Source organism: Poromitra crassiceps (assembly GCF_964638095.1).
Source record: "Poromitra crassiceps genome assembly, chromosome: 5".
In the NCBI taxonomy this organism is placed as follows: Eukaryota; Metazoa; Chordata; class Actinopteri; order Beryciformes; family Melamphaidae; genus Poromitra; species Poromitra crassiceps.
The window spans coordinates 47,755,969-47,779,315 of NC_139642.1; the positions used below are offsets into that span (position 1 = coordinate 47,755,969).

Consider the following 23,347-nt stretch of genomic DNA (forward strand, 5'->3'; position numbering starts at 1 on the left):
AAGAAAAAAGAATATCCAAGAAGTGTAAAGAAAGGAAGACCAGAAAGGAGACAAGATTTAGCAATTTAGCAACAACCAATCTCACAACATACTCACCTCTGTCTGTCCTGAATAATAGGCTTTTTATGTGACTCGTTTAAGGTGAAACCCCTTGTCTCCTTATCATGTCCATACTGACTGACAGTACACTGGTCCAGGCAGAGCCATGTGCCAGGTGACACTATCCAAGTCAACAGTGTTAAGAACACAAGTGTGACTGGTGTCATCGCAGAGCCTTGCCTTTGGCAGAGTCAAGATTCTGGAACGGATGTTTTATAGCTCCTTCTCTGCCACCCAGGTGTAGGAGGAAACTCAATGGACCATTCTCAGAAGCTCATGCAAATACAATTATTGCGTAAGGCCTGTAGGAGATTTTGTCTGGTTGGTGCTGATTTGCATTAATTTTGTTATCCCACTCCAATAATTGCAATAATAACCTACATTCTATGTTTATAATCATATGTATGCACTGGTTGTATTGTTGAAATTGCTTGGACAAAGGAACACAGAAAAACTTTGAAACATGGCCATCCAAATGCATTTATATTTTGTGTGGCAGTTTGCAGCATCCTTTATATTCAGGCCAGTGACTTGCCCTATAAACAATGTATGTTATATCGTACAGAATATAATAAGCATGTAGATTTGGATTTAAATGTTCATCCATGTGCATTGGTCGACCAGTATAGGCATCAGTGTGCTTATCATCTTGGCCCGGGCCCCGCGAAAGCTGACAATGGCCCTGGCCAGGCCTAGTGATATCTCCACACTTCTGGAAAGTTAATTAGCCATACATTCACCCAGCGACTTTCCATCCTGATTTGGGCCCCTTTCATACAGTATGTGACCTCAGTCTGAACACTCATCGGACCTCAGTGAGAACAGACAAAAAATGCGGCTCGTTAAGTGTTTTTTTCCACACTGTTTACAATTTGAATAATTACTATCCCAATCCATAATAAGATAGTACCTGGCTTCATCAGTAACTGGGGGCCAGTGTCTCACGTCATCAATCCAGCTATGACGCTGTCATTCATTTGGCATAGCGTTACTGCAGTCTGCAACAGCCAGCAGCACAGTCTACCTGCGGGGACCTGCCACTGCAGTAATGGCGGCGCCACTAGATGGCGGACTACACAAATTGGCCGGTGGATTCGTATATATACGAAGGAACCCCAGGGGGCACGGGGAGAACATGCAAACTCCACACAGAAAGGCCCTTTCGATGAGATAGCCCACCTGGGCAGTAGGCACTGAGGACATGGGAGGAACACACAACCACAGCGTCCCAGGCGGGAATTGAACCCAGGACCTTCTAGCCTCCTAGTGTGCAAATCAACGTTTGAGCCAAATTGGAAGAAATTCCATCACGGCGTTCCTGAGATATTATAATAATAATACATATGACTTATATAGCGCTTTTCTAATTACTCAAATACGCTTATATTGCATTAACAAACTTGGGAATGGCGTTCGTGAGGTCACAGTGACCTTGAACTTTGACCATTGACCACCAACATCTAATCAGTTCATCCTTGAGTCCAGGTCGACGTCTGAGGCAAATCTGATGAAATTCCATCAAGGCTCAGATATCGCGTTAACGAACATGGGACGGACGTAGGTATGTACAGACGGACGGACGGACGGACGGACAACCCATAATAAAAACGCCCATAGGGGGCACTACAGCAATGTTTTAGATTTTAAATGGCCATAACTCGCACACCATTCACATTCACATCCACATTTGGTGAGTGTGCAGTTTGCAGAGAGTTCAGTACCGAATTTAGTGAAATTCAGACAGTGCCACCTACTGGCAACACGAAAAGTGGTTTATCTTGTGAACCGTTCATCCGATCAACTTCAAACTTGGGATATGAGCTGGGGGGAAGGCGGCGGAGTACGCTGCCCAATTTCGAACACGTGCATAGTTATATCACCAACTACTGGCAACACAAAGGCGGCGTATCTCGAGAACTCTTCATCTGATCAACTTCAAGCTTGGGGAGTGCACTGCCGGGGAACCCGATGAAGCGCGGTGCCCAATTTCGGACACGCAGTGATAGTGTGACTTACTGGCAATACAAGAAGTGGTTTATCTCTAGGACCGTTCATCCGATCGACTTTAACCTTGTGACAGTGACCCGACAGAGTGTGCTCCCCAATTTATGACACGCGTAGAGTCATAGCACCACCTACTGGCAACACAAAAAGCAGTTTATCTCGAGAACCGTTCATCCGATCAACGCCAAACCTGGGGAGTGCGCAGCCGGGAACATGCAGAAGTGCGCTCCCAAATTTCGGACATGTGCATAGTCATAGTGCCACCCACTGGCAACACAAAACCCTGCAGTTCCGATTGTCGGCATGAGTTTGGTCACACCCAGTAAAAGTGCGCCCATAGTGCAGTGCATCGTCTCCAGAGGACCCACCCTAGAAATGAGCGTGCAAGCTAATTTCTAGTATAGTAAATTACTTTGGCTACATAAGAGCACACAGTTACAATGTTACACTATTTTGTTGGTCTGGTTGCCTGCAGATTGTAGCAACTACACTTCATTATGTTGATGTAAAATGTCCGGATAAGGTTTTCTTAAGCTATTGTGCCACTTTTTTTCCTTCAGGAAAACCATTCACCACAAAACATACAGGACCCTAACAAATCCCAACCGAGTATAGGTCCTTATTATAATGTATGTTGTTCTGGTTTGGTGTAGGGTTAGTATAGGCATTGGGGTTTTGAAATTGTAATGAAATTCATCATACCTGGCATGTTTTGAACACAGAAACAGGCAAAATCACAATAAACACAAGGATAAGTATTAATACAGGGAGTCATTTTAAATTGGAAACAGATTCTTGGATCTGTGACAATCTCATCCTCATTCTTGATAATTTTGTTTATTCAGCACACATCACTCTGCATTTCACCCAGTGGTATAACATCATATGTGTCATCTATCTTAACTTAGTTTTTAAAATGTGCTTACTGAATTAAACTTTCAAACAGTAGATTAGGCCCTAGTTGTACGTAGCACATAAAACATCATAATCTCAAAACGGTATCAGCACATCTACAGTAACATCTCATATATCAATCACAGACATTCTATGTTTAGCATTATTATCACTCACTGCAGACAAGCTAAAAAAAAGATTTAGAACAAGTGAGCAGACCTCTGCTGTGAAGCATGTGAACAAATAACCTAGGGCTCAAATATCAGGATTTGCAGTCAAAAACATATCATAAATAATTAAAATAATGCCTGGAAATGGACATGTCCTATTCCAGTAAGGGATTCTACTGCTAGAAGAAATGGTTAATTAGATCAAAAGCAAGTAACACAATCAAAAAAAGAATATAATGTTCAATAGCTGATATCATTTATTGTCTTTCCTATCATATGCTTTTTAGTATTTTCCTCTGGCCTTAGTAAAATAACAAAACATTTAGGAACAAAAATGCAAAAAAGTAACCCATAGCTGGAGGCCAGAATAGCAAATATCTCCACAGCTACAGTGAACTTCCCAGGAGAGCTGACATAAGCAGGGATAAAGGTGATCCAGACGGCACAGAATATCAGCATGCTGAAGGTGATGAGTTTGGCCTCATTGAAGTTATCAGGCAACTTCCGAGCCAAAAAAGCCAGTACAAAACATAAGACGGCAAGGAGTCCTATATACCCCAACACAGCCCAGAACCCGACAGCAGAACCTAGAGCACATTCTAAAATAACTTTACTCTGAAAATGCCTCATATTCTTGAAAGGAAAAGGAGGGTTGATTGTTAACCAAATAATACAAATGAGAACCTGTATGAGAGTGAAAGCCAGAACACTGAGTCTCTGCTGTGCAGGCCCAAACCATCTCATAACATGACTTCCTGGAAGTGTAGCCCTGAAGGCCAGTAACACCACTATAGTTTTCCCTAGAACACAGGAGATGCAGAGGACAAAGGTGATGCCAAACGCTGTGTGTCGCAGCATGCAGGACCACTCAGAGGGCCGGCCCATGAAGGTCAGAGAACACAGGAAACACAGAGTCAATGAGAAGAGCAGCAGGAAGCTCAGCTCAGAGTTGTTGGCTCGAACAATAGGCGTTTCCCGGAACTGGAAGAATGTAATTGCTACAAAAGTTGTCAAAATCACACCCATCAAACAGAAGAATGTTAAAATGACTCCCATGGTCTCGGTGTAGGACAGGAATTCAATTTCTTTCAAGATGCATGTGTCTCCTCTGGCATTGGACCAATATTCAATAGGACATTTGAGGCATTCCATTGAATCTGTTTTTGAAGGAGACAACAAAGAACTATTAAGTTATATTTTGTGCCAATTAGGAAAGAAATATCTCAACAGGACATATTGATAGTAAGGCTGGATATATTACCGATAGCTGAAAACCTAATTAGATTTTGCTTCCCCACTAAATCATACCTGTGGTGTTGCTGATTTCTCCCTCTGCACAGGGTATACAGTCATAACAGCAGACAGGGTTTCCTTTCTGCAGGACCTTACGAGTTCCTGGGGGACAGCGCTCACTGCACACTGACACAGGCACCTGATACACGATTACATGGATGATGGAGGTGCATGTGACCTTTCTTCACTTGCTTTAAGCTTTTTCCCAATTTCCCAACATGTCATTTAACGCTTTTAACAGACATTCACTGAAATGCTATAAAAGGCTTAGCTGCTGTACTCTCGTACCCTCATGACATATCATGTAGTATGGCATTTTGACCCACGACCCAGAAATGTGAGAACAAAAGAATATGAATATGTACCGTATGACTTCCTCCTCCCCACACTATGTTCATGCCATTCATTATAAACTGACGCTCGCTGGGTAGAGTGGCATCAAAGGAACCGATGTTGGCTACATGCATGGTCCCCGAGGTCACACTTTGTAAATTGATGAGTTCATATTTTGCAGGTGAATCTCCATTCTTGTCAAAAAACACTCTCTCCCCCTGTCTCGTAGTGAAATTGACATTCTGCAAATAATGAAGCACCTGTAGAGGAGAAAACATACATAGGGTTTTTTTCCTTGGTGAGTCTGACTATGAATAATTTTAGGTATTTTTCAAATAAAATCATCGAATGTTGTGGAATATAAACAAAATTAACAGATTAAAGCTAGGATAAGTTGATGGTTGACGTGCTTACCTGCCATGGCTGAATGTGCTTGGTGTCAGCACAGCTCCCATTCAAGAAGGGACCCTGACCCTCCTCACATTTGAACAGGTTGTGAAGAGCATGGGCCACTGCATAAACTGACTTGTACACATTGTTAGTGAATCTCAGCTCGGAAACGTCAGTAAACTGTGACTCGACATCGTATAAGCTCTCAGATCCACTGCATGGCTTTCTCTGTATCTTTGCAGCCGCATTCAGAGAGCAGCCAAACACATCTTCCCAGAAGTCTTTGAGAAACTGGCTGTGAGGGAAGTGTGAGGGGTGAAGCCCCCTTAGGTGCTCCTCTAACCCGGGGATCTGAGCTCTGCTGACAGTGAAGCCTACGGAGCCCATCAGGATGCTGTGTCCCTCACTGTCAGTCAGAGAGTGATCTGTGATCCAGGCGTCACTGCCGACCCACTGCAGTCCTGTAATGTTCTGCTTGTACAACTCTGCTGCCAGCACCTTAATCTCTCGGTGGGACATAAAAGCCATGATAACCTTGGAAGTGGATTGCTTTATGATGTCTGTTATTCTGTGCAGTCTGTGAGCTGGCCCTGATTGTGAAAACGCTTCAGAATACTCAATGCACACTCCGTCTTCTTCTGCAGCTTGAATAAATGTAGCCATGCCGTTGAGGCCATACTCATTTTCCACAGCAATAGCCCCCATCCAGGTCCAGCCAAAGTGCTTGACCAGCTTTGCTAAGGCTCTGCTCTGGTGGTAGTCGCTGGGAATGGTTCTGAAAAAAGATGGAAACTCCTTTCTGTTGCTCAGACATGCACAGGTTGCAAAGTGGCTGAGCTGTGTAAAAGAAGATAAACAGGTATTTGTAAATTCCTTGAAAATGTATTCACATGAAATGTACATTATTGTATCAAAATCACAGTATATCCAAATGACCAGACAAATAAGAAACTACTCAACACTTATACATTGATCTAGTATAGTGTTTCTGAAAAAAGCTCAGGTAAAAAGGTAAGGCATTTACCACTGGAATCTGGAACCTCCCTATAATTCGTGCAAACCCCATTGTTGGTGTGGAGGCAGAGTGGCCCAGTACCGCTTGTGCAGAGTCAGACTTGGTACAGTTCCTCTCATCTATGATCTCCCTCTGTCCACTGGCTAAATCTACAGCACACTTCATGATGTTTGACATCCCACATGCATTGTAGATATTGTAGCCTAATGTTTGTTTCAGGAGGATAGCAGGATTTTGATTTATTTCCTCAATGGCAAAGATCATGGTTTGAGCAAATTTGAATTCTCTTACATTAACGCTAGAAAAAAAATCATATATACAGTTAGTCATAATTATTTGGTTACAAAACAAGCTTTGTGTTGCACAAGATTATATCAAACAAGAAAGCATTAAATGATCTAAAAGTCAAAGTTCATCATAAGATAAGGCAATCCCAAGAAAACATCATTCCTTTAAACTAGACACAAATGCATACTCACTTCATACACTTTGGAGGACTGGGTATGCTTTGAAAGGAGGGCACGCTCCCTTTGAACCCAGTGCGGAAGGTGAAGATGCCACCTAAGATGAAGTGTCCAGCCTTGGTCAGCTCAGGCGGCTGTGCGCTCCCCAGCCTCCGGCACACAGGCTTTCCCCTCCCAGTCAGCAGAGCCAAGAGGAGCAGCTTGAGCAGTGGCATCGCGCCGCTCTGCAGGCCTGCCGCTTTGACACTGACCCTGTAGCACTCACATTATATAACCACCCTGTATAAATGCTATAATAGTAGGCTATGTCCTGGTTCATGACCACACTCAGGGCCCATGGACCTGTCAAACTGCAAGGGTGTGAACCAAATGAGGTAGGCACCCCAGGGATGGAGAAGAGGGGTGTGGTGTATGTTTGATTATCATAGGAATATGCAAAAGATTCATTACATACATATTTTTTTCTATTACCTCCGCCAAGGACGTTATTACCATCCGTGACAGCGTATGGCGCGCGCGCGCGTGTGTGTGTGTGTGTGTGTGTGTGTGTGTGCATGTGCGTGTGTGCACACGTGCATGCATGCGTGTGTGTGTCATGGCAAAAAGACCTTTGGCCTTATTTGCGGAGGAGGTCTGTAGGCTACTCTCCAAGTGCCCTTGTCCTTTTTAATATGTGCAGCCCTTATTTAGTGAACGCAGCAACAGCCTGTAGCTGCAGAAGCAGGAAGGGTTTGTAGGTGGAGATTGCGGGGTCGTGTGTGTGTGTGGGGGTGTGTGTGTGTGTGTGTGTGTGGGGGGGGGGGGGTTGCTGAGAAAAACTACAACAACGATTGAATAAAGCTTAAAGCCCCCACCATTGTATTTTGAATTTTTTAAGATAGTTGATTTCTGAGTGATGCACTGACAATGTTAATTAGCCACACTGTTCAACTTGTTTATTTTTTGGCAAATAGCCTAAATAAATTTTGTGCTTAAGTTAAAAAAAGTTAAGTTAGGGCCTGTGTCCACCTAGCGTCTTTTCATCAGCTCCGGCGTCTATTTTCAGTTGTTTCCAATGGGGGGAGAGCGTATGCGGGCACACACGGACGTCTAGAGAAAGTGCGCAGCGCCCAGCGTCTATTTTCGGAGCGCTCCGGCGTTTTTGTGCGCCGGTTCCCAGCGCTCCCAGCTGAAAATATTTTAACTTTTCAGAAAGACGCTGGTGTCGGGTGCTCCTTTTCTGGCAACTAATCATATGGAAAAACTATCGCAACAGAGACAGAAAGGCTCAATTGTGGGAGCAGATTGGCTAGACACTTAATATTTCTGGTGAGTGTTGTGCTTACTGCTTTTAATAATGTAGCCTACCTGTGTTGTTAGCTTGCTAGCTGTCAGCTATCAAGCTACTACCGCACTGAACTAACGTCAGTTTCAGACTGCTTCCTTGTATATTGTGCGCTGGGATCAGCGCTCCCCAGCGCACTCCGAGCATTTAACAGTCAGAAAAAGACGCTAGGTGGACAGTTGCTAAAATCCTACAATGGTGTATTACTCTATGGAACGCTGTAGTCATATGTATGGCAATTAAATTCTGAGTGAGGATGAGCTGGCATGTTAACTAGCTAGCTAGCTAGCTATGATAGCAAAGCCTGCTGCCTGCTGAAATGTTTTATGGTCACTCACGATTCTGTATGTCACGGGTTGGCTTGGTTCCAGCCTTAAGACACGTTATATGAGGATTTTTCTAAATGTCTATGGAGAAAATGAATGGGAAACTCACTTCCGTGTAAGAGACGTCACTTGACTGTTCAGCTCTTTTGTTTTTGGCCACAGCTATGTCATTTTAGGTGTGATCGGGCGGAATCTTTCAGGAGGGCCGATTAATTGCCCTAATTACCTAATGATTGCCATAATTACCAAATGATGTGATGTCACTCGATCAATGATGACATCACCTGGAATACATTGGTCTCCAAAGACTCCGGGACACACTCAAATTAATCATAAATCACTGATGATATCACTTATAGAATTAGTGATGTCACCAGTGATGTCACTCGAGCGCTCAATGATGATGTCATCACTGAGTCATCACTCATGATGTCGCCAGATGATGTCATTGCTCGAGTGACATCATCATTAAATTAGGGCAATTGATAGGTAATTATGGCAATTAATCGGCCCTAATTGCCTAATTAAAAAGATCTGCCTCCCTTAGGTCACCCGCATAGCTGCTCTTTACACTTCCGGAAAGTTTCAGCCCGATCGCACGTAAAATGGCATAGCTGTGGCCGAACACAATTCTGCTCACTCACACACACACACACACACACACACACACACACACACACACACACACACACACACACACACACACACACACACACACACAGACACAGAAACTTCTCATTCTTATCAGCCAACTGAAAGGTCAGTGAGGTGCCAACAAGATGAAAAAGAAAGAAATCACAAAATATTACATCTCTATATTTTATGCCCTCCGCTATGTCGCTATGGCCGCTATGTCGGGGTTTCCGCATCATTGTTTAAGGTCAGACAATGTCTCTATGCAGATATTTATTATTATTATTAGCTGAAATGTCATCTGGACCTACAATCAATAAACTCCAACTCCATTATTGCGTCAACTGGACTGTAAACAATAACCGTGACGCATGGAAGCGGGAGTCTTGGCCGTCTGTCTCAGAGTCATATGTACTGCAGGGATGACGTATTTTTGTAGGCTTTATCCAGAAATCGTCGCCTTTTGGTTCTTCAGTGGAAAAGTCTATGGGGTTTTAGAATGGGGATTTCACTTAAATGCATAAAATAAGGTCTGTGGTTAACTTAGACTTAAAGTCTTTCTGATTCTGAACAAAGGTTTATGGAAACGCGAATTTGGGTTCAGCATGATACTCTTCACAAACGTGAATAACTTTTATGCCTTTTGAAGCGTTTTCTAAAAATCGCATAAAAAAATGCATTTACGTTCCAAAAGTCATAAAGCTTTATTCACGTTTGTGAAGATTATCATGATAAACCCAAATTCGCGTTTCCATAAACCTTTGTTAACCACAGACCTTATTTTATGCACTTAAGCGTAACCCCCATGTTAAATCCCACAGACTTTTCCTCTCAAGATCCTGGAATTATACTTCTGGACTCATTCCTGCGGCTCTCTATTAGTCATCAGATTGATAGACTCTGGGTTCCAAGATTGTTATATGTGACTGGGGCTGATGTTTTGGGGAACAAGTAGGCTAATGTTTTTTTTCTTTCTCTCAGAAAATGCACATTGTAAACTTTCAACTTGTGAAAATGGTTGAAGAAGATATGCTTATCTGAATGTTTGTTGTCCGAAAAGCAACATTCAGAGAAAATTGCCCTGAAAGTTAATTGGTGAACAGATTGGGTCGCCCTGAACAAGCTGAGTTTGCTAATAAAATGATATGAGCATTTAGTAATAACAAAACTGTTGTTTGTTATGAGTGCATTCTTCAACATCCAAACTTTTGATTTATGCAATTTCACGGTTGCCTACGTCTTTCGCCATGCGGTGTCACATATTGTAATGAATTTTAGATGCATTACTGTATGCTTTGATGTGTTTTATAAATTGTGCCCATAGTCCTATTGTAGATTAGATTGTAGATATTTGGAGTAAAATATTAAAAAGAGGAAAAACACTGGCTCATTACTGCAGTCTACAGGCTTGAGGTCAGACAACTACAGTGTAACAATGACACAAAAACAAGATCAAAACAGAAGCTTGAATCATATTCTAAATGGAACTATTATGTCAGGGGTGCAAATTATCGTATGTATGGCCTGTTTTTCTGCTTGAAGCTATGTGCCACCTGTTGTTCATGTTGTTGTGTAAAAAGGATGATGCAATATGCTACAATGCTGACTCTCCTGTGTCTGTCTTTTGGGGCTGCTCTCCCAGCCCAGTGTACTGGGTAATGAAGGCTTACTTACCACAGATGGGAACATTCGTGTGTGTGTGTGTGTGTGTGTGTGTGTGTGTGTGTGTGTGTGTGTGTGTGTGTGTGTGTGTGTGTGTGTGTGTGTGTTTGCATGCATGTATCCGCATGTTTCTACTGTGTTGCATCATCTATTTTGCAGGCCTCATGCAGTATGTGACTCATCTGTCCCTTATTTGACTACAGTAAGATATATTTCCTATATAATAATAATAATAATAATAATAATAATAACAATATAATAATAACAGTAACAATAATAAGATATATGTCGCTTCTCATATTACTCACCAAAAAAACATTTATTTTGAATGATTGCGCTTCATGCACTAGGAAGGTCTTGCAGTGCTTTGAATGAGATTTTTGTAGCACTCGTGGTTAAGGGTCATTTTGGTTGTTTTGGTGATTCATCAATTTAAGCATACTTTAATTGAACTCATTGTTCTATCATTCAAAACATCGCCTGTTTCATTAATTGTGCAGGACCGGCTGTATAGATAGACAATGCTTTCTACATGGGTTCTACATGGGTTCACTTTTTTTTTTAGCTATGTAGAGGTGATATTACAGAATTAAACAGAATCATGAATGTTTTAATATATTTATTTATTGAAACAAATTACAGTAGTACATACTAATAAAATACCAATCTAAATTTGGTTTTATACAAAGATTCTGTTTTGCTTGCAAGAGAAACACTGCAGGATAAGGATAAACAAAACCCACAGTACATTAAATATATATAATTTACAGACACTTGATGGTCTGTCTAACAAATGGTTAATAATGTATATCATTACTAGATGTCTTTCCCATGATATGCTTTTTAGTATTTTGCTCAGGTCTCAATAATATGATGTAACATTTGGGGATGAAAATGCAAAAAAGTAACCCATAACTGGAAGCCAGAATAGCAAATATCTCCACTGCAACAGTGTATTTCCCAGGAGAGCTGACATACGCCGGGATGAAGGTGATCCAGACAGCGCAGAATATCAGCATGCTGAAGGTGATCAATTTAGCTTCATTGAAATTATCAGGCAACTTCCGAGCCAAAAAAGCGAGTACAAAACATAACAAAGCAAGGAGACCTATATACCCCAACACAGCCCAGAACCCTATAGCAGAACCTAGAGCACATTCTAGGATGATTTTTTCATTGAAGTGCAAGAAATTCATGAAAGGAAAAGGAGGGTTAATTGTTAACCAAATGATGCAAATGAGAACCTGTATGAGAGTGAAAGCCAGAACACTGAGTCTCTGCTGTGCAGGGCCAAACCATTTCATAACATTACTTCCTGGAAGTGTAGCCCTGAAGGCAATTAGGACCACTATAGTTTTCCCCAGAACACAGGAGATGCAGAGGACAAAGGTGATGCCAAACACTGTGTGTCGCAGCATGCAGGACCACTCAGAGGGCCGGCCCATGAAGGTCAGAGAACACAAGAAACACAGAGTCAAGGAAAAGAGCAGCAGGAAGCTCAGCTCAGAGTTGTTGGCCCGCACCAGTGGGGTTTCTTTGTGGCAGTAGAAGACCAATGTTGTGATCATAGTCAGAAACACCCCCAGCAAGGAAAACAAGGCCAACAGAGTGCCCATGGTTTCATTATATGACAAGAATTCTATTGCTTTGCGAATGCAGGCGTCTCTGTGCTTGTTGGGCCAGTACTCCAGCGAGCATTTCAGACAGTGTATTGAATCTGCAAAACGAAAAACAACACTAAGAATTAAGGCGTGAGAAAATGTTGAAAAGTCAACACTAGGAACGGGCATTATTGATTTGTAATTCACTATGAAATGTAATAGACTTTATTGAATCCTATGTAGCAGGTTAAATACTGATGCATTGTTTATTTACCTGTTAAATTGCTGATCTCGCCTGACGAACAGGGTATGCAGTCATAACAGCAGACTGGCTTTCCCTTCTGAAGGACCTTATGTGTTCCGGGGGGACAGCTCTCACTGCACACCGACACAGGCACCTGGCACACACCACACGCATAAACCATACAAGTATAGGACCCTAACAGCCATGTTAAACAGGGTTTTCTGAACATTTTCTTTACACAACATACATTTCAAGAGCAGTAGAGCAAGGAAACCTGGTCCTGCTTCACTTCTTTACCTTGGTCAGTTGACCACCCCAGACAACTGAGATGTTATTCATGATAAACTGATGGATCTCTGCCAGAGAAGCATCATAGATGCCAATTGTAACTCCTTCCATGGTCCCTCTTTTAGTTCTTTGTAAATTCACAAGTTCGTATCTTGCCGGTGGGTCTCCATTACTGTCAAAATATACTCTTTCCCCTTCTTTTGTTGTGAAATTCACTGCATCCAGGTACTGCAGAACCTTTTGAAGAAATGACAAATGAATAATGCCAGTTGTCATACACCAAATATGCATACTGTTACAGTGATAGAGGGATTCAAACATGTTGGTTCCTTACCTGCCATGGCTGAATGTGCTTTGTGTCAGCACAGCTCCCATTCGAGAAGGGACCCTGACCCTCCTCACATTTGAACAGGTTGTGAAGAGCATGGGCCACTGCATAAACTGACTTGTACACATTGTTAGTGAATCTCAGCTCGGAAACGTCAGTAAACTGTGACTCGACATCGTGTAAGCTCTCAGATCCACTGCATGGCTTTCTCTGTATCTTTGCAGTCGCATTCAGAGAGCAGCCAAACACATCTTCCCAGAAGTCTTTGAGAAACAGGCTGTGAGGGAAGTGTGAGGGGTGAAGCCCCCTTAGGTGCTCCTCTAACCCGGGGATCTGAGCTCTGCTGACAGTGAAGCCTACGGAGCCCATCAGGATGCTGTGTCCCTCACTGTCAGTCAGAGAGTGATCTGTGATCCAGGCGTCACTGCCGACCCACTGCAGTCCTGTAATGTTCTGCTTGTACAACTCTGCTGCCAGCAACTTAATCTCTCGGTGGGACATAAAAGCCATGATAACCTTGGAAGTGGATTGCTTTATGATGTCTGTTATTCTCTGCAGTCTGTGAGCTGGTCCTGATTGTGAAAACGCTTCAGAATACTCAATGCACACACCGTCTTCTTCTGCAGCTTGAATAAATGCAGCCATGCCGTTGAGGCCATACTCATTTTCCACAGCAATAGCCCCCATCCAGGTCCAGCCAAAGTGCTTGACCAGCTTGGCCAATGCTCTGCTCTGGTAGTAGTCACTGGGGATGGTTCTGAAAAAACTAGGATACTTTTTCCTATCACTCAAACAGGCACAGGTGGCAAAGTGGCTGAGCTGCGCATGAAACAAGAAACACAGATGGAAAATAGTGGCAGGGACAGAGCAAATATTTAATGCTTTTGTGTAACTATTTAGATTCATATAACGTCAAATATGCCATTATATTTTTTGCAAAACATAATCCGTTTACAGCAGCGAATGGTTTAAATGACACTTAACACTGGATTAAATTACTTTTTCATTGACTTACCACAGGTATGTCAAACCTCCCAACAATTCGTGCAAATGCAATAGTGGGTCTTGATCCTGAATGTCCCAGGATAGCTTGCACTCTGTCACTTTTAATGCAGTTGTTTTCACTGATTTGTCTCTTTTGTCCACTCACCAATGCCAGCGCAGCTCGCAATATGTCCATAGTTCCACAGTTATCATAGATCTTATAGCCAAGCTTAACACCAGAGAGTAGTTCGGGGTTTCTGTTGATCTCACTTATGGCAAAGATCATTGTCTGAGCAAATTTGAATTCTCTCAAATTAAAGCTGGAATGGTGAAAGATGAAAGAGCAACATACTAATAGAGTAAGTCAAATTAATGCATACTGTATATCTACATTAAATCAATATATCTACATTACGGAGTCAACGGAAACCTCTAAAATGCATAAAGCAACACAATTAGATTCAGACCGTTGAACAATTAAAATCATGTTATCATAAATGAGGAGAAATACATACTTTTTACATTTCCGTACTCGTGGAATTGTCTGAAATGTGTTAATTACATGATCTTGCCCTGTGCGGAATGAGAAAATGCCTCCGATAACGAGGTTACCATCCTGCACCAGTTCAGGTGGCTCTGCCCGCCCTTGTAGCCGGCACACGCAGTCTCCTCTCCCCATTAGCAGGACCAAGAGGAGCAGCACCAGCAATGGCATAGCTCTGCTCTGCTATGCAGGCCAGACTAAACAGCTGTACAGTTCAAGGCATGGCTCTTATAAACCTTCAAAAACAAGGGGGTTTGAACTCCTAACGCCTCAGGAGACTATAGGAAACCAGAGTTGTTTTTGTCATATACTGTATATACAATAGTACAATACAATAAATACAATAGTTTATTGTCCCAAAGAAACTTCAATTTGAAAATTAATTTGTGAATGAAACTGTAGTAATGTCTCAATGGCTGACATTCTGATTCAAGTGTAAGATAAATCATTTGTTAGAAGAAGAACAAAGGCATTGGGTTCGCAAAACGCAATGCCCAATTTATTTATTTATTTATTTTTATTTGCACATAGTAAAATCAAGTATACATGAAAGGAAATAAGTGAGAAAATAAACGAATATTAACAATTACATCAAAGCATACAAGAAACAAGAGAAAAGAACAAAAAAAATGATACATAAAACTTACTTTACTTTATTGTTTATTTAGACAGGACAATGCACATTAATAAGACAGTTATACATGTACAGAATCATCCATACGTGACAACGGTAAAAGTGCCGGGGTTAGCCGAAGCTAATTTTCACCCGCAGTCCTCGGGACATAAACAACTAAAAACTACAAGATAAATACAGAATACGGGAATAAAAAAGCAATATAATAAAAATGCACAAGGGATAAAAAAAACATACACAAGGGATAACAATACATACACAGAATAAAAGCAATACACACAAACAGATAAGATAATAAAATGATAGAAAAATAAAATGTCCAAGAGAAGGCTATTGAATATGGGTGCACTGTTGTGTCGTTTTGAGCCATTCCTTGATTTTGACTTTGAAAGTACGGTAGGGTAAGTGGGGCATTCCCTTACTGCGGCCGGGAGACTGTTCCATATCTTTCCGCCCACAATGGACAGGACGTTCTTCCCAAAAGCGGTGCGTCTGTGGCCCAGCTCGCAGTCTCCTCTTAGACACGCCCTGGTGGTCATGCCCTCCACGGACCTCCGTTTAAAAAACTCTCCCAGAGGGGGTGGGGCAAGACCATGGAGACACTTAAAAACAAAACAGGCCTGTCTGAAGGTTTTAAAATGGTCAAAATCGAGGAAATCATGCTTCTTTATAATGTTTTATCGAAGATCTTTAGGGCTTTTTTAAATAAAGATTAAATCGGCTGTTTTACAAGCCATAGACCAGGTCGTTAAGCAGTAATCAATGTGGGAAAAAATCATAGAGTGTAGGAACATCAGGGCAGCATCGTCCGTCAAGAAATTTCTGATTTGTCTGAAGTTCGCCAGATTGTACTTGACTGAGTTGGTCACTTTCTTAATGTGTTTCTGAAAGTTGAGGGTTGAGTCCAAGCTGACCGTTCAGGAACACACCTGAGTGAGTGACAGTTTTGTTATTTTTTTGTGTGAACATCATACAGACCGTTTTTTTGTATTCAAGAGGAGACAGGAATCTTCGAGCCATTTCTGGACGTGGACCAGCCTGTGCAGCATCCACGGCGTTTGCTGCAGCCGTTAAGATCACGGCGTCGTCCGCATACAACTGTGCATAGACATTTCTGCATGCATCAAAAAAATCATTAATATACAAAGAAAACAAGATCGGACCAAGAATGGATCCTTGGGGGACCCCTACTGGACAGTCTATGATGGTGATTTGACTCCATTGATCACCACGCACTGCTTTCTGTTGGAGCAGGGGCGGTTTTAGCATCAGAGCTTTGGGTGGGCTCAGCCCACCTAAAGGTCATGGACCACTGAACCCCTAGGAGGGTCCGGGGGCATGCCCCCCCGGAAGAAAATTTTGTACAGTTTCAAGTAAAAATGGATCAAACTGGCGCACTTTGAGATCAAAATGAAGAGACTAGATCTATGAAGAACTACACACATCAATATCTTCTTTACCGTTCTGTGGTTTTACAGCGATGAAAAAATAATTGTTTCCCTATATATACTATATATATTCTGCATACAGGTTACTATATGGTAGAATTATGCTTGCATAAATAATACCAAAATCACTTCAGGGGAGTTTCAAGTAAAGTAACATTTTGCTTTGTAGGCAAAACAAAAGTAAAATTAAATCAAAAGGGAACTTCCTAACTTATTGGCTGGAATAATATTCCGACAAGATAATAATATACTGTAAGCACTAAAGCAGGAGTTTGCAGTCAACTAGTTGAAATTAATATGTGGCAGTATTTGTGGGGGTCAAAATCTATGTAGGGTGTACCACCACAAATAGATCAGTGTATGGGAAACACTGACTATTAAATTGTGTGACTAGAAAGACATCAATAAATCTGAGAAAATGTACTGTAATTTTGAACAACAGCACTACAACGGTGACATTACAAATGGTATTATGAAATTATTGTGGGAAAAAACAAGAATGCCACTTTTTTTCATGAACTTTAAGCAGAAAATTAAAAAATAGTTTTAAAGCAAAGATAAATAATAAATAAAGATCATTTTAACAGAAACTGCTACTAATGACCACCATGGATTTGGAGAGAATTTTTTTTTATTTTTTTTTGGGTGGGCTGAGACTATTTTTGGGTGGGCTAAAGCCCACCCAAAAAAGGCCTAGAACCGCCCCTGTGTTGGAGATGATTTAATCCAGTCAAGTGCCTGGGCCGAGAAATTAAAATGGGTCAGCTTGGTCAGCAGTACACGATGGTCGACTGTATCAAAGGCCCTCTTAAGATCGAGGAACAGAGCATCGGCACAGCCTCTTGTCCAGGAGGCATTTGGTTCTTTCAATTAACATGCTTATGGCCGATTCTGTGGACAATGCAAGGCAGCATAGATCACTATATCACTACAGAAACGAATCGATAAACCAGGGATAGGTATGAGCGTTTAACATAGCAGCAGCAGTAGTGGTGACCCGGAACCACGAAAGGGTTTGCGAGTCTGTGTGAGAAATTAACCTCAACAACAACTGTATACTGTATTGATTTGGATTAATGTCATTGAACCACAGTTAATTACTGTATATTGGTACCCTATTGCATTCATGAATAAAATTAGTTTTTATTTAAACAAAGTTCTTGTCATTCTACTATGCCTATTATATTCACTTGTCATGGTGATTTTGATGGTATTTTTCCCATCATGTTCTTTTTTGTATTATTTTCTGGCTTCAATAAGATTATGTAACATTTTGGAAAAAATATACAGATTAGCAGTGCAAAACTGGAGGCCAGAATTGCAAATATCTCCACAGCAACACTGAACTTCCCTGGAGAGCTGACATACGCAGGGATAAAGGTGATCCAGACCGCACAGAATATCAGCATGCTGAAGGTGATAAATTTGGCTTCATTGAAATTATCAGGCAACTTTCGAGCCAAAAAAGCTAGAAAGAAACATAACATAGCCAGGACTCCTATATACCCCAACACAGCCCAGAAGCCCACAGCTGAGCCTAATGCACATTCTAAGATGATTTTGTCTTTAAAGTGTTTAAAGTTCTTGAAAGGAAAAGGAGGAGAGATAGTTAGCCAAAGTATGCAAATCAGGACCTGTATGAGAGTGAAAGCCAGAACACTGAGTCTCTGCTGAGCAGGGCCGAACCATTTCATGATATTACTCCCTGGAAGTGTAGCCCTGAAGGCCAGTAACACCACTATAGTTTTCCCCAGAACACAGGAGATGCAGAGGACAAAGGTGATGCCAAATGCTGTGTGTCGCAGCATGCAGGACCACTCAGAGGGCCGGCCGATGAAGGTCAGAGAACACAGGAAACACAGAGCCAGGGAGAAGAGCAACAGGAAGCTCAGCTCAGAGTTGTTGGCCTTGACTATGGGGGTGTTCCTGTATCTGAAGAAAATGAAAGCCACCATAGCAGTCATGCAAATCCCCAATAGGGATGCGGCCGTCAGCAGTGCCCCCATAACCTCTTCATACGATAGAAACTCTGTCTCCTTCTTTTTACATTCATCTCTTTTCTCGTTTGACCAGAATTCAGGATGACATCGCACACAGGTGATGGAATCTACAAGTTAAATTCAAAACAGATATTAGATTTCCTGAGTAGCACCCTTATTTCCCTACGGCGGTGGCAGCAGGCATGCAGGCTTGATTCCTAGGGTGGAGATTCTGGAGATGATGCGCCATGGCTGCAGTTATGGAAATCCGCCGCTCCACGGGCTCCCAAAATTGTGACAGACAGACAGACACCGCCCACCCACCCTCCTAGGCGCCATTGTGCAACTGTGCGCCATCGGCTCATACTACATCAAAGTTGCTCGAGTGACATCACTGATGACATCACAATTGCTCAAGTGACATCATTGATGAATCACACTTGCTCAAGTGACATCACTGATGACATCACTGATGGCATCACAATCATGACAGACACTGCCGCCACACACAACGCCGCCCGCCCACTTAGCCAATTCTAACTAACGATTTTAAGACCTCGACGCCACATTCATCATGTCAGCAATAGGGGTGTAAATCACAAGTTTCATTGGGATACAATATTATATACCGTAGATTCTTTGGACAACAATATGATATTTGCTGATATCACAAAGTATGCCATGCTATGATTATGATTCCAATTCAGGGATCTGCGATCGATATGAGACAATATTATAATGCTCATTTAACACAGCCAGCTACAAAAATGTACCTCGTCAAATGGCAATTAAGATTTTTTAATACTTTTTAAGGGCTTTTTAATTTCCCCTAAATCGAATCAACTTTTAATCATTTTTACTACCCTGTGGATACACTGAAGACACTCACTCAGTCAGTCAGTCACTCATAGACATTTAGTAAAAGGGGCGGGGCTATGGAATATGGGCCATAGCGAGGGGTAGGTAAGGCAATGAGAGTCAGAGTTTGATGGGTGGGTAGGGGGAGTTGCTAGGGGGGTGTGAGGATGGGGCGTGGTCAGGAAAGGGGCTGGGACTAGGGAAGAGGGGTCGTAGCTAGAGATAGGAAGGTCATAGAGTCAGGATTCGAGGGGTGGGTAGAGGGAGTGGCTAAGGCAACGTGGGTGGTGGGAGGGAGGTGGGCACGGAAGGGGCGGGGCTAGGGAAATACAGCTAGGGATAGGAGCCTCTTATTAACCTCTCGGTTCATGAAGGGTGCTCGCAGGTTACGCCCGCGGACGCAGAGTGTTTTTCCCAAGTGGGACTTGCTTTGGGGCCCATGTCCTAGGTAAGGCCCTGTCCAAGGAGCGCTTGTCGCAATGGATATTGGGGCCATAGCCTCATCCTGCTCTGCTGCAGGAAAGGTTCCTCCAGAGGGTCTTAAGGCCCACTCCACTCGAGGTGTCTCGACTTCGTGGGCATTGTTGTGCGATGGAGGACATGTGTACTGTGGTCCACCCCACAGACCTTCGTTAGGTATTATAGTCTAGACGTGGCCAACACGTCCTTCGCACATCTCGTTTTGTCGGCCACCAGACATCAATGCCCCCTTGGGGCAGCTCACATTCTACGCGTGCTCGCCCACTATGCGCGCTCACATATGCAGCTTGGCAGCTGTGCCGCCTTGCCAGCTCAACTGGCCTGCAGTTGAGAAATTGTGCCCCGCCCCGAAGGATCCCTCTCCAATTATGTGGTGAGATTGACTGAAGCCACAAAAACTGGAACAGGAAACTATTACAGAGATGGTATAGTCTAGCCTCTAGCGATTGATTGGGGTGGGTAGAATGACTGAATTTTCATTTTTGTGAAATAAAAATGTTGTGTGATAATCTTGGCCATGCAAGAAATAGTGTATATTTGACTAGGGGAGAAAATATATAAGGAGGGAGAATCTAGGCTACTTATTTACATAATAAATTGATTCATAATTTTACACCCAATGTCTGCTTGCATAGGTTCCAGCCCCCTGTGACCCTGAAAAGCATTAAGCAAGTAGTCAAAATGAATGATGCGTTTGTTATCTACAACTAATTTACATTTGTTGTATAATCACATAATGATATTAACCATTTTCTATAAATCAGAATGAGACTTCACAGTCCTCCAATTTTTTTTATTCAAATGCACTGATGATGAACTCAATGTTTACCATGAATTGTACTGTATATAAACATAATATAGCCAACTGGTATTATATTTGAATATTTATTTGATTGCTGATATTGAATTTACAGGTGTTATACTTTGATCCATTAAGAGTACCTGTGGTGTTGCTGATGTCTCCCTCTGCACATGGTATACAGTCATAGCAGCAGACCGGCTTTCCTTTCTGGAGGACCTTACGGGTTCCTGGGGGACAGCTCTCACTGCACACTGACACAGGCACCTGCATGAACAAAAAAGCAGTATGAGATACACTTTGATATGTTGTTGTCCTACAAGTCACCATTTGGAATTCTGATCAAATCGAAATTACGATTCAATAATTCTGCCAGTTAACAATACATGAATGATCATACGGTATTAACCTGTTCTGAGTTCTGTGCCCAAATTAAGGACTTAGTGTGGAGATATAGCTGTTTTTCTGCAGGTAAAGATGTCTCGTAAAGACCAACGGTGACAAACTCCACACTGCCATTTTCGTCCGGCTGCCAGTTTATGATTTCATACTTTGCTGCTGGGTCTCCATTCTCATCAAAGTAAACGTCCTCCCCCTCCTTTGTCTTGAACTGAACCTTTTTTATGTGCTGCAAAATCTAAGCAGATAGATTATATTACTTTACTTATTTCATTAAATGTAAACCACCTCATATTAGAATGATGGACATGCAACAAATTATTAAACGATGCAGTAAGCACATGTGAAGCACATAATGAAGAATTATCATTCAGGCTTCAGTGTTCAACTCACCGTGAATGGATCTGGCTGTACCTTATTGCCACATATTTCTTTACAGCCAAGAACATTATGTAATGCGTGAGCCACAGCATACACTGCTTTATAGACATTGTTAAAGATGGGCATGTATGACATATCAGTGAAACGGTTTTGCTGCCCAGACAGATCTTCAGAGCCTGTACAGTATCTCTGATTCCCTTCGGGGCCCTTCGTCTGCTTGAACCTACAATCAAACATTGTCTCCCAGAATTCTGTGAACAATTCATTACTAGATGAATTAAGTGACTTTACATCCAAAATGAACTCTTTCATGCCTGTGACATGGGCCTTGGGGATGGTCAGCCCTATAGCACCATCCAGGATGTGGTGTCCAGTTATAGTTGCAGTGTAGTAGGAAACAATCCAGGCCTCACTGCCTACCCACTGGTACCCAGTCAGGTTGTGGGGGGCCATCTCATATAATAGTATTTTCAAATCAATGGCGGAGAGGAAAGCGACAATCACCTGCGAAGTGGAAGCTTTGATCATGTCAATTATTGCCTGTATTTTTTCTGGTGGATCTGTTCTAAAGAAGGATACAGAGTACTCTAGACAGATGCCCAGCTGTTGGGCCGTCTCTGTGAATATGGCCATACCATTATTGCCATAATCATCATTGCCCCTAATTGCCCCGACCCAAGTCCAGCCAAAGTGCTTAACCAACTGGGCCAGAGCTCTGCTCTGGTAGAAGTCACTGGGTATTGTTCTGAGGAAGGATGGGTACCGGACTTTATCACTGAGACAAGCACAGGTGGCAAAGTGGCTGATCTAGGGAGTAGAGACAAGAGGAATATTATTCCCAAGATGAGGATGCAAATTCGGGGGGTAAGTTTACACAGGAAAATATAGAGCACATTAGCAGTAATTCTCTTAAAAGTGCTTTTACTGTGAGCAGTCAGAAAAGTTACAGTATACTAATTATTGTATTATCGAGAAAATAAAACAAAATAAATAGATCAAAAAGTGGCCAATGTCCATTACAGTACATGATTATTTACTTATTTATTTAAAAAAAACTACCAATGGGATATGAAAAGGTCCAATCACAGTTGATATAGCCATGGCAGGAGAGGAGGAAGTCTCTCCTATAATGGCCTGCACTTGGGCCGGTCTGGTGCAGGGTGCCTTGGAGGCTGTGGATATATCCTCATTACCATTAGCCAAGGCCAGTGCCACACTTACTCCCCTTGCAATGGAGGCACATTCATCATAGATCTTGTAGCCCAGAAAGATGCCAGGCAGCAAGTCTGTGCTGTGGTTAATCTCCTCAATGGCAAAGAGCATAGCCTGAGCAAACTGGAATGCTCTGAAATTCAAACTGGACCCAGACAGTTATAAATAATTGGTGTTATAGCCAGTACATCCTTGAAATGAAACAAAATTAAAAGTGAAAATATGAGCAAAGATTTCTTATTTCTCAACTCAGCATGATAACCATATTTTAAATGCATTTTGTATATACTCTACTCTACTGATCTTCTATCTCAAACAGCTTGCTACAGTGTGATTTACCTTGTGCACTGCAGTGGCGGTGGTCTGAACCTGTAGGTGTCCTGTCTGTCTTTCCAACTGGTGTGGAAAGAGAAGATTCCCCCCAAAATAATGTCCCCATTCTTAGACAGCTTCGGGACCTCTGGCTCACCTATCTGCAGACACACTGGATCCTCAGCCCCAGAGAGAGATGCCACCAGCAGCAGCTGCAGAAGGGCCCAACCCTGCTCTGTCCACCTTTGG

At 42.3% G+C, this 23,347-nt stretch overlaps 1 protein-coding gene across 1 annotated transcript in view; it reads right to left on the reverse strand.

Moving 5' to 3' along the window:
- Positions 1-3,407: 3,407 nt before the first annotated feature.
- The window catches only part of LOC310776546 (uncharacterized protein), a gene marked incomplete at both ends in the record, with an annotated part of 35,305 nt that continues 15,365 nt past the window's right edge, over positions 3,408-23,347 (reverse strand). Inside the window, 11 exons of the mRNA XM_083636726.1 lie at positions 3,408-4,324; positions 4,476-4,599; positions 4,826-5,053; positions 5,208-6,020; positions 6,208-6,496; positions 6,678-6,914; positions 12,078-12,324; positions 12,483-12,606; positions 13,075-13,887; positions 15,653-15,796; positions 22,154-22,381. Of these exons, the coding sequence (XP_083492852.1) occupies positions 3,408-4,324; positions 4,476-4,599; positions 4,826-5,053; positions 5,208-6,020; positions 6,208-6,496; positions 6,678-6,914; positions 12,078-12,324; positions 12,483-12,606; positions 13,075-13,887; positions 15,653-15,796; positions 22,154-22,381 (4,164 nt within the window). The remainder of the gene's footprint in view (positions 4,325-4,475; positions 4,600-4,825; positions 5,054-5,207; positions 6,021-6,207; positions 6,497-6,677; positions 6,915-12,077; positions 12,325-12,482; positions 12,607-13,074; positions 13,888-15,652; positions 15,797-22,153; positions 22,382-23,347) is intronic.